Source organism: Oenanthe melanoleuca, chromosome 2, assembly GCF_029582105.1.
Source record: "Oenanthe melanoleuca isolate GR-GAL-2019-014 chromosome 2, OMel1.0, whole genome shotgun sequence".
Lineage (NCBI taxonomy): Eukaryota > Metazoa > Chordata > Aves > Passeriformes > Muscicapidae > Oenanthe > Oenanthe melanoleuca.
Genome location: NC_079335.1, coordinates 129,716,694 through 129,735,429, shown reverse-complemented (window position 1 = coordinate 129,735,429; position 18,736 = coordinate 129,716,694). Strand labels below are relative to the sequence as shown.

The 18,736-nt window shown below is 35.3% G+C and overlaps 1 protein-coding gene across 1 annotated transcript in view; it reads right to left on the bottom strand.

The window, feature by feature from the left end:
- Positions 1 to 18,736, bottom strand: part of MALRD1 (MAM and LDL receptor class A domain containing 1) — a 230,720-nt gene that overhangs the window by 76,195 nt on the left and 135,789 nt on the right. The window contains 2 exon segments of the mRNA XM_056482973.1: positions 1,737 to 1,865; positions 16,140 to 16,320. Coding sequence (XP_056338948.1) covers positions 1,737 to 1,865; positions 16,140 to 16,320 — 310 coding nt within the window.

The following is an 18,736-nucleotide window of genomic DNA, read 5'->3' as shown; positions in this document are numbered from 1 at the left end:
TATGGCCTGAAATGTTCCAATCTATTATCCAATCTTCTATTATAAGAAAAGAGCCCTTCCAGAAAACACAGAACAACACTCCCTCCCCAAGGAAGCTACTATATTCTCTAATGATATTTAGAGAATAAATCAAGTGTCTTCATAGTTTTCTGAATATCTTTACTGAACAGTTCACTTTGGACAGCAATTCAAATTTAGCGTGTGTCTGTTAGGTCTGGAAAATGTTGTAAGAGTGAGTTTACAGAGTATTTTACAGCACTTACTTTGCCTAACTCCTGAAAAAGAAAAATACAAGAAAGAAATACAAGAAATACAGAATAGCTGTCTAAAATCTATCCTGAAGCCTACTTTTAAAAACATCGTATTTTTAAATTATTATTCAGTGTAAATTAATTTCCATGAATATGATTCACAAAGTTCACTGCAACACAAAGTACTACAAGAGGTAGAGATCAGAAATAGTGATACTATCTTCAGCTTTTACACTCCAGAACTGCTGTTTACATTTATGAAAGGGAGGAACTCCAAGTTAAATCTCCTGTAGTTAAATCTCATATATTTTTTAGCAAGTATGTGAGTCTGTAGCCTGGTAAAAACATTATAATGTGCATCATCCAATAAAGGGTCATTACTTTGTAATCCTGTTCAGTCGAGCATGTAGCAACCCCATGTGAGAAAAAAGGGATCACAAGATATTGGCTTATTTCAATGAAGCACTTTTACTTCCACAAAGGATGAATATTGAATTGATGTGTGGATTCATTTACTCTATCTATCAAGTTTACTTTTGATCATACCTGCATTATGGCAGAATTTGACCCTCCAGCTCAAAGATTAACAATTAGACTGATTACTGAGCTGCACATATGGACTGCTAATCTTCCTACTCCAAATGTCCAGTCCAGACCATAATTAAATAAACAAAGGTATGGAGCAGGAGCAAGGGCAGAATGTTTTACTGCTTCAGAGTTTCGGGCCAGAATGGGAAAGGCCATGGGAAAGTCAATTACTTGATCCAGACTTTTAAATGGAGCTGTGTCCTTCCATCTCCATCAGCCTCTGCAAAAATGCCTTCAGACAAATTGTGTCTCAGTATTCATTAGGCAAAGATAAACAGACTCAGTTTTTTCCAACTGTTCTGTAATAGAGAAATGGCAATAAAATATTTTCATAGCTCTGAGGTAGAAGCAAGAACAATGAAACTGTCCTTACACTACTCAGATCACAAAGGCAGAATTCATTCGAAAAGGAAAGACCAGCTGATTTTTAAATATTCACCTTTCTATGGCAGAATCATGCCTAAATATTATTGCACATAAGATTTCTTGCTTAGCTTTTCCATTCAACATTGATTTTTTCTTCCAACACCTTTTTACATTAATAAACAAGCTTACATTTTTTCTCAGAGTCAATTTTTTATTGCAACTCATTGATTTAATTCCTCAAGTACGTTTTTGATCCTTAAGCTGGTTTTGGCCTTGGTGTCGGGGTTTTTTTAGTATTTAACCTTTGGTTTTAGTTAGTTACACTTTTGCAAGTAAACCACCCTTGAGTACTTTTGCAGCAAATATCTCTGAGGATGTGAAAATGTCAAACCTTTTGGTCTGGGGAGAAGGCAACCTGCTTGTGAACATCTTCGGAGGGAATCATCTTTATGAACTCACCTAAGCCAGGCTACAGGATTTAAAGTTATAATTTTAACTGAAGATTAGATTAACACACAAAGAGATACTCACTGCAGTCAGCTTCATCTGACAGGTCTTCACAGTCTGGTTTATAGTCACAGATGAACTGAGACTCTATGCAATTCTTATTCCCACACACAAAATCAGTGATGGCAGGGCATTCCCTGGGATTCTCTCCAACTGAAACAACAGGACATTTAAATCAATAGTGCAATTAAGTCAGAGGATGCTCTTTTTAATTTGTTAACTATTATATATCTTGGCTTTAGGGTTTTACTGCTTGCAACAGATGTTATTTGGTCTCACTCTTTCAGTGTTGCATTATGTATTTCTAGATATATTTCTATATTTCTACTGCATTTGCCTTGTCCAAAGCTTCAGAGGTAGGATACTTTGGCTGGAAGAGAATTCAATGCAGCATCAACATAACTGTTTCCCTGGTATATTTGCTGTGGACATTCTATCAAAAAGGGTTCTCTGGGCTGCTGAAAAGTAGACAGACAAAAGACTTTATTCCTCTCCCAATTACATTTTTTTGAAAATAACATTTTGAACTGAGAAAAATCACTGTTATTCAGGTTTGCACAATAAACTTTTAGAGCCTTTATAAGAAAGGCATTTAATCTTTTTTGGAAGAGTTTGGACAAATTGCTCTTCTGATTGTGTGAACCATTGAGAAATTCCTCTTATGGTATTTAATATAAAAATCTGTTTTAAAACAATTTGTGTTCATCTCTGAAGGTGAGTGAAAATCACCTCATAAAATGAAAGTAACTTAGTAACTTGCACATAAAACACTGGGTTCAAATCCAGGGTGCTGAGATTCAGCCATCCCTGGACTGTAAGACTATAAAGGAACTTACATTAGTTATTTTTTAGTTCAGTGCACTGTGCATAATTTCAGCCAACAGTAATTGAAACAGTTCTGATAACCCCAAATGCAACACTTCAAAAGCACTCTGATAACCTTAGATTGCCTTTCAGACTAGAGCTTCAAGTTCTGCAAAAAGACATTTAGGACAATTTATTTTGACTGTATTCATTGTAATGTGTTTCTTTCTTTCCTTCAAACATGACTAAAATGTGGCATGTTGTTAAACACAGTCTGATCAGAACACCATGATATTTACCTTTGTGCAGGCTCATATTTCCACAGGAATTGTTATTGTTGTCAGAGTATTAATCTCCTCAAATAGTGGTACTTACTGAATTTTACAGACTAAGGAACTGCATTCTCATTGAAGCAGAATTGGAAAAGAGAACTAAACTTTTGGGTTTGTTTCAACATGTACTCAAAGTAATATTAAAGAGAGTGACAATACAGCATTAAAATGTAATTCGTATATTTAAAATGAATAGTACAAAAAAGAAGAAAAAAAACCCCTGCTAACATTGGTTACTTGCAGAACCTCAATATTTAAATTTTCAGAAGCCCCTGTGCACTGACACACACACATCTTTTCAAATTGATATCTGTCCCATTATTTTGTTTTTTAATTTTTCACTGCCATTTTGATCTGAGTAGTGTCAAGGGATCCACAAACAAATTGTCATGAATGCCTTAAAAACATGAAAAGCTATGGCTGCTTTTTACAGACAATCCATGTGTCAGAGAGTCATTAGCAGAGGAGCAGACACCTGAGGAAAAAATTGACTGAGGCATTTGTGATGGTTAGGGCAGTTTTCACACCTCTCCAAAACAATAAAACCTAATTGAAGATACCAGCAAAAATTAATTACTGCAGCTCATCCTAAATTCTGGAAAGCCCCATAATGGTTGAGGTTGGCAGAGCTCCCTCAAGACCTTTGCAGTCCATCCACTGCTTCAGCCACTATAGTACAGCAGGTTGTGTGGGATCAGGTCGTTTTTTGGGGTGTTTGGGATAATACCAATGGCTGGAGACTCAACAACCTCTTTGGACAACCACTTGTGTTGGGTGATCCTCACAGTAAAGTGGTTTATTGTGTTCACATGAAATTTCCTGGTTTTTGGATTTGTGTCCATTGCCTTCTGACAGAAGGCACTTTTGAGAGGAGTCTAAAATCTTATTTCTATTTCCCTTCTGCACTGGAAATGATGCACTGGAAAATAAACTACTTCCTTAAGTAATTTAATGACTTAAATAATGACAGAAATTAGGTAATTGCAGATCCATTAGCATAAGGTAATTTTCACTGCATATGAGAGGGTTACATTATCACCATACAAGGGAGTGACTTTTGAAATCCATGGCTTTGTGGCTGATCAGATTCCACACCATTATCTACATGAGCAACATTACAGAGGAACATTATGTAATGTTATGTTACTCTATCATTTATATTTAGCACGTAATTACAGTTGCTCTTCTTTTTAAAAAACAGGCAACTTAATAGTACTTGAAACATAACATAAACCAGCATTTAATAATGTTATTAATCTCTTTGGTTATCCTAAAATAAAACATGTGGTTCCAACACAGACATAATGAAAATTTTTATCTCAACAGGTGTGACTGTCATAAAGACAAATTTACATGCCTATAAATTTTATTCTTTTGGAGTAAGACCTTGTTTATATGTAATTTTTAGGGATAGTAGGCTACATTCATGATAATGATGGATTTTCTGCTAAAGTCTTCGACAGAGAGAAATAAAATCCCTCTTTAAATCAACATACTGGCATTAGCATTGCACAGTGTAACCAAATATTCTAAACTCTATTTGGAATTATGGCATAAAAAATCAACTTCCCATAATACACTCATTCTGGCCAAAAGTCCTACACCAGCTAAGAATTAAATCAAAACAATAAATATGGTTCAGCTTGGCCATAAGATGCAACTTTAGTGTCAGCAAACCCAAAGCCAAAGACAAGTTCACACAGAAGTTGTAGCTTAGAAGTAATTTTACAAGACAATTGTCAAATATAATATCAAAAAATTCATTTAATCAGAAAAAAATACACTGAGGAACATATGGGAAAGTATTTTAAAAACTACTTGAAACAAAGAAAAAGGGAGAACATTTAAAATATTATCTTGCTAATTTTTAATTTTTGCCCTCAAAATTACAGGGTTGCCAAAATCTTACTTTATGTCTATCAGAACTGAATTTGTACAACAGCAATCAAACATTACTCCAGAGAGTTTTAGTATAAAGCAAAACAAGGTCTCCTAATTAACAGCTTTATTTTTAAGCTGATATTTCAGTTAAAATGAGAAATTTTCATTAAGTCTTATTTCTTTGTGCATGTGAGTTTTGTTGGGACTGCATTTGTGTCTGAACTTATTCCTCATCTGTAATTTGATGACAAGAATGAAAACATGAATTGGATGATGGTTGATTATATATAGCATGTAATATTATATTTTTCCCAATAATCAAGCTTACAACATTCCATGAAAATCGAAACATACAGAAAAACAATCTCTAACCAGAAAAAAACCATGAAAAAATATGGGAAATTTTGCTTCTTGCCTCTTTCTTCTCTTAAGAGCTCATGAAACCTGTAAGGAAAAAACCCTTCTAATTATGAATACATGCCAAACAAATTAAGACAAAGATTGGGAAGAAAAAGGTTGTCAGTGGTACTTCCTTATGGTGTTATTCTGAAATTGTCTTTGAGTAGGTACAACATTAAAATGGAAAAGTGAACCACAGCAAGCAAAAGAATGAGCTGATGCCATCTATGGAAATGTCAGAGGTGTAAAAGAGTGAAATATCCAGAAATGTGGATTTTTCACAAAATGGGAATAAGATGAATTACAGGAAGTTGAAATGTTTTTGATATGTACTAACCTCATTTCTGAATATGCTATGAAAAATTTGTAGAGAGCTACGATGCTCAAAATAAAAAGAAAAAAATTTCATTGTCATTTAAGAAAACTGCTGACCAGAAAGTATCCTGGACTTGATGAAAAAGCCATAAATGCTGTTTTTTGACCTGACCTTGTTCCAAATCTTTGGTTTAACCCCTAAACTAAACAATAAAAAGTTTATTCAGCTCTAGACATAAATTGTACACAATGAAAAATATCCTTACAGATATGGAGTGTTGGTGTACAGCCATAGCATAAGTGACAGAGAAATGGATCAGAGCTACAAAAACAGCTGGTAAGGAGTGGGAACCATTTGGTTGTGGTCTTGGTTTTTTAATGAGAACAGAAGTTCCAACTATATTCATTGATTTCCAACACTCTTTGGATTTCTTGGGCTAGCTACTTTTGTTCTGTATTATGCTCCACAAGTTAGTCCAAAAATCTGTGGGATCTGAATACTATATAAGCTATGTTGCAGGTTAAAAGGCCACAATCCATTCCCTTCCCAGGAAAAAAAACAACATTATATGCAGGGAAAAAATCACCCCAAACCAAAATTAAATAATGCAGGATTTTAAACACAAGCCCAGACAAGAATTGACTAGCCTATGATAAGAGCCAACCTTTAGATCAGCACAGAAATAACTAGATCAACAAGAATCAGTGGAGTAATTAAACCATTTATATTCTCACAGGTCAAAAGTCATAGGCAGCAGCACACATACCCTTATAAATCACTTTTTTTCCTTACATTAAATACTTGGGGATTCAACTTTTATAAATTAAAAAACAAAAAAATAAAAAACAAAAATCCAAAAACTAAACCCAAATTATTGTTATGCTATGGAAAAATTACATTTTATTGTGCCCATTTATTTTTTCCCCCTCACAATTGCAGCTTTTCCAAGAAGCCAGGACACCACAAGAAACTAGAATAAGACATATTTTAGATGAAGTAGTAGCTAATGACTGCATGTTATGCAAATCCCTTCACCAAATGAAATGGCAGTACTTGAAAAGGAAAAAGCATACACAGGATATCACTTTTCAGTTAAGTACAATTTTGTATTGATGCAGCAAAGAGCCATGTAATCTTCTAAGTAGTTTTTAAGAGGCCAATAGAGCTGGCTTGGCTTCTGGATCACTAAACCCTGCAAAATAAGCATATTAATGATGGTTGCCACAGAACTTACATTTACATGCACTTGCTTTGCTTTCTACATACTTTGCTCTGGACAGTGCAATTCTCAGAATACCAGCCAAGATCTTCCCTAGGAAGAACAGCTGTGTGTGCTTGTGTACATGTAGAAAGCACAGAAGACACAGGTGCACATCATGCACACCACAAAAAAATTGTGACTTTGTTGTGGGTACAGCACAAGCTGCAGCTATATTTATTTCACAGCCATCTCCAAGTTATATTATCTGTGGAAGACTAACCCATATATTGAACACAGAATTTATAGGCATGACAAGATTCACTTGGAGATAACTGATAAATATGACATTATTAACTGGGACTTTTTTTTCTAATTACCAGGAAAGACCTGACTATGAAAGAACTCACAAGTCCATTCTTCTTTCCTTTATATTTGCATCTAGAGGACAGCAACAGGTCAGTGACTATTTCTCTGACTCTCTGAGTACAAGAGCTTACTTGTAAAAATGCTTTGTAAGATGTAAATATTCCTGTGGTACCCACTACATCTAAAATCCCAGAAAGAACCAGACAGGTTGAATATCAGTCCTATAGGTCATAGATCTTTATTGTTTGAAACAAAATGGATAAGGCCAAATATTTAAGTTTAATAGATGGCACTAAATATCATAGATTTGGTGACACTGAGTGAAAGTTTAAAATACTTATCATGAAAGAAGAGATTGATCACACAGGAGGAGATGCTCTAGCATTACAACACTAGACACAGGTTGTCAGAGGTTGTGTTTGGCCAATGCTTTTTGCTTTTGAAAGGCATAGGGTGAATCCCAAATTAATATGTTTCCTGCAGTGAATAAGAACTTCAGCTGTTTTGGAAAGCAGGGTGTACCTCAGCTGCTGCTTAGCAAGAGTCTCATTTCTGCTCCCCAGGGGTAACACATGCACCCAACAGCACACCATGTCAGCAGTATGAAATGAAACACAACATACAGTGTATGCTCAATTGAAATGAGACTTTTTTTCCCTAATTATTTGTCTTTTTAGAAATTATGCTTCTTCCTGAGTAGAAATGTTTTCAAATTAAAGTTGAAAATTCACCTCTTTCTACTTTTTGTTGTTTAAATTTGTATTTTAGTAGGGGTACTCAAGCCACTTCTCTCCTCTCTTTCACAACACTTGAGATATAGGAATAATCAAAGATTTTTAAAAAATTAAAACATCATGTTAAAAATATAATTCCATTAAAGGAAATTTAATTTATGAGTTTCACCCTTACTTTAAATTGGAATTTATGAAATACACACTCCCAGAAGGTTTCATTACTCAACTGTACTCTGAGATTCAGAAATTATGAAACACAATTTTCATCAAGTTTTTCATTTGTGTACCTCAATTGCTCAGTACTCTTTTCTGCATGACTTTTCATAGAACATTATAATTGTATTAGCAAACTCATCAATAATGCTTCTCTCCATGGATGACCTTGGAAATCTCTTGCAAGGAAAACTGGATGAAAAGTTTCTCTGCTCAAGCAAGCAAGATGTAATTTCAAATAAGGTTCTTTTATAATTTTAAAACCACAGAGAATTCTTCTTATGGAATATATGACTCAAAAGGCCAGATTTAATTCAGATATGTTTTGACTCCCATATAAACAGTAAATTTAACAAATTATATCGACTCTTAGGAGAGGCTCTGACCTGTAGATACAAATTTTGCCAAAGGACTTCCCAAAGCTGTTCAAAGCAAGCAGTACTGTGCCAAAGACCTCCAATAACCTGGAAGAATATAAAATTTATTCCTAGTACTGGAAAAGCAGAAGTGGCTCTGTGGCTCAAGCAATACAAAAGATAAGAAAATTCTCTTTAACTTCTGATACCATGGAATGTATAAATCCACAGGAGATAAGGACAGAAGCTTTTATATTTGATAAAGACTGAAAAACCAGCTTTGGCACACAGTGTATCAGCAGGATAAGGATCTCATACTCATAGTGCTCATATAGGGATCTACCATATTTTGCTTAATACCAAAGGACACACGAGGGAGAAGCACTGAGGACTGAGCAATAGGGATCTGGTTGTTCTAGGCTTTATCTCTTTGGAATCTGCAAGTGGTAAAGGAAAAGGAGAAGTGGAAATAAGGCAAAAATCATGAAGCTGCTTTTGCAGAAAATCCTATTTCCCAGTAATTAGGACAAGTTCAACCAGATAAAAGTGTCTCCTGAAGCAATTTGACATGAGATCTCTGCTTCTTGGTCCTTTTCCAACTCACTGTCTGTCCTCTATCCTAATTCCAGTGTAGAGTTACATTGCACCCCAGAAAGTTCAGATGAATAGATTATTCTCAGAGCTTTTCAATGATATCTATGATATCAATGATATCACTGAAAGTGACTGTCAAACCATTGCTTCCACTGTGATGCAGAATCAATCAAAACTACTCAATGACAGCGCTCCAGTTACCACAGATACCTTAGAAGCATTTCACATGAATATTTTATTTCTTTAACACAGACTCGTCCTCATGTGGTCCCCAGGGGTTGCTGTGACAGCCCAAGGGAGCAGAGCACACAGTGCAAGCTGCAATTATCTGCAACAAGGAGACACTTCCCCAGCTGGGTGCTCTCCCTGTCTCTGCAGAATTGGTGTTAGATGTGAAATTCATCTCGGGTGCCACCTGCACAGGGCTGTGTGATGGCTCACCTGCAGTTTGGCTGCACTGGAAGGATGCTGACTCTCTAGAGTCATTTTACATGAAAATGAACTCAGGCTGGGACAAGGGTCATTCTTCTAGTACCACCTTTACAGAAAAAGATTGTAAGATTAAAAAAAAAAAGATAGAAAGTCCATTCACCTCTACCCTGTATATTTTAGTAGCCATAAAAAACATTCTCATGTGGCTCATTTGAAACAGGTGGAACCAAAAAATCTACAGCTGGGTTTGAAGAGTAAGCATTATGTGAAGTAAATGTCCAAATTTTAACTGAAAATCTGAGCTCACAACCATGTGCTAGCAAACCAAATTATCTTTGGAGTCAGCAAATCTTCTTCAAAAGTTTCCTGTGAGATAAACAGAAACTTAAAATGCCACTGAGGTCCCTTCATGAAAAATGAGATAAAAGTTATTTCTTGTTTCTCATATTCAAAACTCTGGCATTCCTACTACATCTCTGAGAGTTGCTAAAAATGGTGAACAAATCTTTTGGTTATGCTCATGCATTTTTTTTACATAAGCAGAAACAGAAATCCTAGTTTACAGATATGTTAATGACTTCAGAACAATGCAGTAAAATTGAGACAATTCTGTGGCTTTCCAGCTGGTGCCATATTTCCCTTAATTCAATTTTTAAAATTTTAATTTTTTTTTTTTTAAATAAGGTTCTCAAATGAAATTCTTTTCCCAAATCCAGACTGTACCATATTTGCCCCTTTTATAAAAGTTAATTTATACTTTTCAAACATTTCTAGAAAGTCCTGATATTCAATGCAGTTTAAGCATTTCTGCATAACAGGACTTGTGCAGGATTCACATCTTCCCCCAGTGCAACTGGCAGCCCTGGCAGCTGGGTTGGGGGAGCCTGAATTTCCTCCACATCTGTCCTTAGCACTCTGCCTTCCCCACTGAGTCCTTCCTACAAGGGCACAGAGAAGGGAAATCCTCTGAAAGGCACCTGGGACTGATCACACTGCCAAAAGGGAGATTATTTCTTGTCTAGAAACAAATTGTGCATATCTGCTGAGTGTAATGAGATCTAAATTCAGTAAAATTTTCCCTCAAATGATCAAGTACATTCATTTAATGTATGTTACACTAAGTCAAATTAAGTTAAAGCTCCCAAAATTTCTAGATTTCTCAAAATGAAATGTCTTTTTCTGTAATGAAGAAGATTAAATATGCAGCAGAAAATTTGAAACTGACAGCTCATCGTGAAATCAAAGAATGATTTCCTTGTAAAGGCAAAATCCAAATATTACACTAACAATTAAGAACTTTATCATTGATTTCAGCACATTTATTGAGAAGTTTTAGCCAGGTCATGTAATTCCAGTGCCCCATGTCAGAATACCCTGATATTGACCTATTTATAAAAACAAATGAAAGACACAGTAAATAATTAAAATATTTGAAGGGGGAAAAAGGAAGAAAATTAAAAAACCTGGTCATCCATTCTGTCTGCACATCAGTGAATATCCTGAGTGACTAATTTAGGTCTGGCATCTTTCTCTGTCTGAGTTCCCTTCCCTCTCACTTCTGGGCCAGATTTTTACTGAATACTTCTATTATCAGAGTTTGAACTTCTCTCAAGTGTTTGAGAAGGAACTAAATTCTCCACTAAACATGAAGTTTTGCATGATACATAGCTGAGGATTCAAAGGAAGCACTGGCTTGTTTTAAAAATGAAAAAGCTGGCCTACATACACAAACCCTAGGATGTTTTAGTTATTGCCTCTCTGATCTGCAAAGCTAGGATGGAATTCTAATGAGAAAGGATTTTTCTGCTGAGACTTTCAAAGCTTCTTGTTTATGAGAGCATGGAAATAAAGTTGTTCAAAGGATTCCAGTACTTTCACCTATGGTCCTTGCCATAAACAGTGGGTGAGGAGCAATACAAAGATATGAGGAGAAAGGGAAAGGAGAAGTTTACTGCCAGGAAAACAAGCTTTATTATATTTCAAGAAAAATTTCTGTTCAGCTCAATCTGGTGAAGCGATTTCCTATTAATAGCTTGTGGAACTTTTACTTTCTTTTAAAAACTAAATATAATTGTAATGTTAGGAAAAAGTTTGACAGTCAACTGATAAAGGTCACTGGAGTTGACACAATGGTTCTGTCTTATTCCTGGATTTCTATGGCACTGAATTCCCAGACTATGAAAAACTATATAAATCAACTAATATCAAAAGGTTCTAGAAATTTCTGTCAAATTTTAATTCAGAGTTTTGATTCTTTTATTTTTATCTATCTTCTCCTGTTAGTTTTTCAGATGGTGGCCTGGGATGCCAAAATCAGTATGTGTAATATGGCTGAGTCATGTACTTGTCCATGCTTATACTGCCTGTTGTGTATCTGAGAGCACAAAATTCCTTTTCTTTACAATTACAGATGCACAAAAATCAGATTTCTGCCTGAGAAACCATGCTCCTGATTCACTATTATATGACAGTGAGCCAACAGCTGGGAAAGCAGATCAATAATGCTTGAAGTGCTCCTTAATGAGAGCAGACCACATTATCATGAAGCTAAATGTTATAAGTGTAAAAAAAAATTTATCATTAGGGATTATTCTGTGTGACCCTCATAGATATTTTACCTTCTTTATTAAGGCAAAAATGGAGACTTTTTTTTAAAGCCTGGAAATAACCTCATGCATGGTCAAAGCAAATAATTAAAAAGCACAAGAAATGATAACATTAAACTCATTTCAGGTCACATAGTCTCAACAAAGTTGTATAAAGAATTATTGTACAAGAAGGTGACAAAAATATCAGTTCATTTAAGAACAATTTTTTCCTAGCTGTGATGTAGCCTGAAGATTTTTCATATTTTTAATTTAGCCTGTAAAATAAAATTTATCAGATTCAGAATTTATCCTATTTTTGTTACCAGAACATTGCTTACCCTCTCAAAAGCAACTGATAAGACTCTTTAATATCTTTATTTTATTCTATCTTTGACAATATTTCCTAGACCTCATTTTTCCAATAAACCCACAGTTTCTTCTTGTCCTTTGCTTCCGTAGAAATTAGTGAGACCTGAGGAAAATGAGCCTTGAAGGAAAGGGCCTCAGAAGCTCAGATTGCAATAGTCTCATTTGCAGTACTCTACTGCTATAGCAGCTGTTGACTAATTATATTTTAAAAGGAAATAGTGGAAAGATTCTCTGTAATCTGCTGAAAATCCTCATATAAAATGAGCTATGTAAGTCCCAGCTATGCAAGTGAAGAGCAAAGAATCCACCTCAGTGCAGATACTCTTATGATGGATGTATACAGCTTTTAACACACTGTAGGAAGCAAGCTGAAGAAAAACTCATGTAAAATAAAATAAGTATTTAGATATATTAAACAATGATAAAACCATTGAATATAACCATACTGCAGAAAACAGATCTAATATTCACATGTAAAAATATCACATGGGCTGTCTCTCTCTTCCTTTTTCGCTGTCTAAACTTGAGTACATAATTTCTGCAAAGAGGCAATTCTTTTATTTTGCTGACTGTAAACCATGTTCCAGGAATACCATTCAGTAGCTTTCAAAAGGACAGTCTGTGAGTAGGAAGCTATCCCAAAATATTTGAAAGCTCCAGAATTGCTCTTATATTAGTTTTCACCTCTAAATGCTATATCTGCTGAGAAGCAGCTAAATATTCAATTTTTTTCCCCATGAAATTTATAGCATTCTCATTTCAACTCCATTCCATTTATTTTAAACCTGTTTTCAAGTTTTATTTTCAATCCCCTAGCTCTTTTCTGTGCATGTTATATTCCACTGTTTACGTAAGTAACCCATCCAGAACACACATAATATGTAAGATTTTAGTTTAACAGCATAAAACCGAGTAGAAAATATAAATGCAGCTTCAGTTGTCCCAGAGGACCCTTGTCAGATGTCAATCCCAGCAATCCTACAGCTACACACACAGTACAGGGTAAGTGCTGTAAACCAAGTCATTCTGCTGATCAGAAGCCCCTGTGCCCCACCTGCTCTGTATGCTACTCCTCTTTTTGAGTCTGGCCACGGTAAGATTGTGTTTGCTGACTTTTAGCTTTGTTACAACAGACACAATAAAACTGTGAACTCTGTGCTGCAAAAAATGCAATCTGTACAGACAAGCTTTCTCTACCCTGAACACCCCAGGCTTGGGTCGGGTGGGAAATGTTATTTTTGAGAAACTGGCAAAACGTTTTTTGCTTGTTTGTTCCACAAAGGTAAAGAATCAATAGCAACAGGAAGGAGAAAGGTCAGACCAGGCTCCTTTGTGTCATCATGCCAACAGGAAGGTCAGCATAGCAGAAGTTTTGAGAAAATTAAGCAAGCAGGTATCACCTTGTGGAGTAGAAGGCAACAAATCATATCAGAGCTGATGGGAAAGGTGCTAAATTATTCCCTTTTATCATTGGTTTGAGGCTAAGTATCCTCATACAGATAAAAAAACAGGGGGTAGAGGTGGGGTGAGGTGTGAGTTGGGTTTTTTTAGGTTCTGTTTCTTTGTTTTGCTTCTTTTACAGGCATGCATTTTCACAGTACACACAGATACAGCCGAAAAGTGAACAAACAACAGGTCTCTGACCCTAAAAAGGAAAGCAAAGGCATAAGCACAAACACATTCCCATAGGATGCATACACCTAAACTTTAATGAGAACCCAGCTGTACCTAGCATACACTACCAGAGGTGCTGTAAGGAAATCATTCCTGTTAGAATGCAAAAGCAATGTGACAACTCTATAATGGACCAGTATCTTGGGTCTCCAACTCTCCTAAATCAATCTTAAAAAAATTTTGTATTGCATATTGAGCTTCAATTGTACATATCAAACTTCTATAAGAAAAGCCTTCTCTGAATCATCCATCCTCATAAACCATAATTTTCTGCAAAATACACAGGAATATGACTATGCTGAAGCTTTATGTGAAAGTAGTTTCAGCACTTGGTGCACCTGCTTTCCCAGCAGAGCTTCTGCCTGAAGCAGTGCTATAAAACAAAAAGTTGCTATAAAGTAATAAACCAAGTTACTTTCTGAACTGTTTCACTGCAAAGGTATTTTAATGCAATACCTGTTATAAAACACTGTTAACATTCAGATTTGTAGGGTCACAGACTAAAACCAATGTAAATTTCAGCATGCTTAACATCTAAAGAGACTGAGGATCCTTCACAGGACAGCTTTCCAAATCTTTATTGAAACAATTCCTTCCTTGCAATGACAATGCTGGAATATTTCCAGTTATGCTTATGTGATGCCATTTTCCAGGTTTTTATATAATATGTGGACTTAAGAGTAAGAAGAAATATTTTACACTATATTAAGATATGTTGATACCATCTTTATGAACGTAACAGAGATATGACTTCTTCCTTAAAAAAATAAACTCTACTATTTTTTTTGTTGATTACCTTCATGAACATGACTGTGAAATGAAGTGTCTTATTTGTTGTAGCCCCAAAACAGAACAGAACAGAAATGTGGTTTAACTAGACCCCACTAGTTAATTAATACACGTGAACACAACTGGCAACAAATTGCAAGAGAGACCAGTATCCACTTCATTTTCCAAGATGCTAGATACTGACTTACCACCTCCTACCAGGGCATTCTTACCTATCTACCTTTTTTATTTTTTGAGAACAGGCACAGCAATGAAATACTTCAGGAAAAGCTAAGGGGCTCACTAATGCTCATGTGTTTCATAAAGCTTTTAAGAGTAAATCTGCCTTAGAGTTTTATTAAAGTTCTGAAGAAGGCCCCAGGTTGTATCATGGTCCCATCAAGTTTCTATTCTTTGAATTATATTACAATTTCATTTATTAGATGAAACTAGGTCAAGAGATGTTCTTCAGAAGTTCCTTTTCCATATTTCAGTTGATGAGCTTTCAGTCTTTGGCAGGAGATTAAAGCTTGCTCAAGCAACTAATATAAAACTCATACAGTGTTGATATGTGGCATCAGCAATGATCACCTCATTTAACAAAATCACTTATGCTGTGTCACACTGTTTCCTAAAAGACAGAAACACATCACATCCATTCCTGAGAGAAGCCATGATTTACCTACTCAGTGTTTATCTTCTTGGGTTTAGGGGTTTCTTTTGTTACTATTTATTTGGTGGTTTGTTGGGGATTTTTTTTTTTTCAGGTTGTTTTTGGTTGTTGCTGCTGTTCTTGTTGTAGCTCTTGCTGTTGCTTTTGTTGTTCTTAATAAGGGCAAACTTTGTTCTTATTTTAGCCTATGTCCACAGAGATATGAATTAAATATTCTGTAAAGGAGTCAGAAGTTTTATTTTGCTGACCTTAACGCTTCAACTGAACTAGGAAAAAGAATATTGATAAAGGTTCATTTGTATTCTCCACTTACTTTTATGGCAAGAGATATAGTGTGTTTTATAATAAAACACAGAGGCCACAGGTTTTCTAAAATATAATCTGACAAAATTTACACAAAATGGTTATATACAACATCACAGACTCAATAACTTACCAATGGATTAAAGAAGATAAGTTCTTATTCAAAACAAGATAAAGGAAACAAAACCTTAGTAATGTCTTGGATTTATCTGAGATAATTTAGTGTGAGAACACCACACTAATGCATGTGCAGAAAAGAGTATTAAAGTTACAAGAGCAGAAACAACTTGTTAATAACTGATTTTATCAGCAGTGAAATTATGATGAAAACAGTATAATTATGAGGTATTTAAAAACAAACAAGAACTTCCTACATCTCGTGTAGGAAGCAGCATCCCTCTGGAAACTTTCCTCTAGAACTGACCTGTGGTGCAGTTGTGGAACTCTATGTCATCTATTGCTGCTCCTCCTCCCAGGTCTCTGGTACGAATGCCTTCAAAGACAATTTCAAAATTCCTCAGCTTCCCCAAGTGTAACTTGACTTCCTTCCACTCGTCACCATGAGCTCCTGATTCACTCCATATTGTCACAATCCCATCAGCAGTCTGAAATTTGAACAAATTATAGGTAGTAAGATATGTGCAAGTATGGATTATCAAACACGAGTTTTGGGGGGAAAAAAACCCAAACCAAACAAAAGAGAGGGAAGACTTGAAGATGCAGTTGTGGCAAGAACTGGAAACAGGTCCTGTGCTAGGATAATAGGAAAGGTAGGGAAATTAGGTGAGTACTGTGCAGATAGAGAAATTTCAGTAATTACTTCATGCGTGATTGAACTGCAAAAACATCCATTTTGTTAGAGTTGTATTTAACTTTATACAAAACTCTTTGTTTTTAGAAGATATTACTGGATGCAAGGCTAGCTACTCTACCATTTAGAATTGTATCCATCTATCTTAAAAAAGTTGTGACAATGGTGATAAAGAGGAGGAAATCTAACAAATATGTGAAAATCATAGGTTCAGTATAGCTTATTTGAAGGTAAATAACAGTATTCTGACTTAAAAATACATTTTAAAGATTTTCTTTAGACCTCTTATCATACTACCAATTTGGCAAGTCAGCAGCAAACAGCATGCTTCATTTTATAGTAGTAGTGTGAGAATGCAGATGCACCAATTTTCCTTGCTATGAAGGGATGACACATATATACAATGACATCAAAAGGAAATATTTGCAGTTTTGTATATGTCTAAATCTACTTTTCTTTGTGACTGTTTGACTAACCATCCAAACTGTAAATAAGAACTTTTTTTCCTGCTCTTTTCTTTGCAAAAGCCATTATTAGTCTGGCTGGGGTTAAGAAAAACACTGTGAGCTGCATCAAGCAGCTAAATATAATGCATAACAAAGGTTCTGAGACTGTAGTGCATGAACAAGCAAAATCTAGAAAATAGAGACAGCAGTAAAATAGGCAGGGAAGAAAATTAATTACATTTCTTTATCCATGATGAACCTGTTAGATCAGATTTATGTTAATAAGAATGTCTTATGCGTATTTATGATGAGAAAATGAATCTTGGTGCTTTGGATATTGTATTCTGAATAAGAAAGTGCAGGCAAGCATTCACACAAATATTACATTAGTTGTTTGTGAATCAGGGAACTCACAGAATTGCTGATATCTTTTAGAAGGAGGTACTCAGTCCTAACAAAGCATAGAGACCCTTGCAGTGTGGCTTGGTAAGGGTGCTCTGGAAAATCACAATGAACAGTAAAGCAATTTTTGAAAACAATGGCAACTTTACTTTAAAATGCTAAACAGGAAAGAAAAAGGGATGAATTTCCATAACTGCATAAAGTCATAGACTTTCAGCTGAATGACTTCATTTGTGCACATGACAGTGTTAGAACAGTGGTGACTGCTGCCCTTTGAAAGCCATGATGTCTGAGCACACAAGCACCTACAGATGCAAGTTTAGGCATTGCTTCTTCAGTAATGTCTCATTTGTTTGAAGCCAATGACACAGTCCATTAAAGTGAAAATAATATAACAGGACCTTAGCAGTGCTTAGCACCCCTAATTCCAGAGTTGATAACAATCAGTTATGATATTCTTAAACTAATTCTCCCAGTGAGACTCCTACCTCTGTGTGCCATCAGTCCATTCTTTAAACTCATAGCACCAAAGATCACCTCAAGTTGAAGGGGATTTTCAAACCCAGCTCCTTGCTCCTTGCAGAAGCACTTAAAACTAAACCATGACTAAGATCATCATCCAGATGTTCTTTGAGCTCAGACATGATTCATGCTGCCATCCCTGGGGAGTCTGCTTCAGGAGCTGACCACCCTCCCAGTGAAAAAGACCCTTTTGTGCCTATTATCAGTGCAATTAATTTTCATGGATATTGTTTGTAATAAATCACTGATTAATTTTACAGAAGTAGCTCAGTGCTGTGTATTAGTGGTGAATTTAGGAAACATAAAATGAAGTAAATTAAAACAATGCTGAATGATAAGGGACTTGCCTTATATTCAAGCATTTGAGCATGATAGAAAAATTTAAAAATTTTCTATCTGAACATTAAGCCCTAGATCTATTACAAAAGCAGATGTATTTAAGATTGAATGTATGGAATAGCTGGAGCTTTTAAAATGCACAGAGATAAGTATACAAAAGTTGGAGGTGTTAGATGTTGCACAGTTTACCAGAGTATGAGCCTCATGTCTATTGCTAGCCAGATTTTGATTGATTTCACATTATATTTCATTGCATGACATTCTACTCAGACTAACATTGTGTTTATCACATTGATTTTTGAGTAAAGGATGTTACAAGTAACAAGTGATAGCAGTCACATATTTCTTTAGAAATAACCAGAGAAAAATGTTGTAGGAATCAATTTGTAGATGGCACCACAGCCATAATGTATCAAACTTTTATACAATTATAGGCACTGGAGCATTTTTTATACAGTGAGACACTGAAATATTTTTTGTTAAGAAGAATTTTTCCAGATG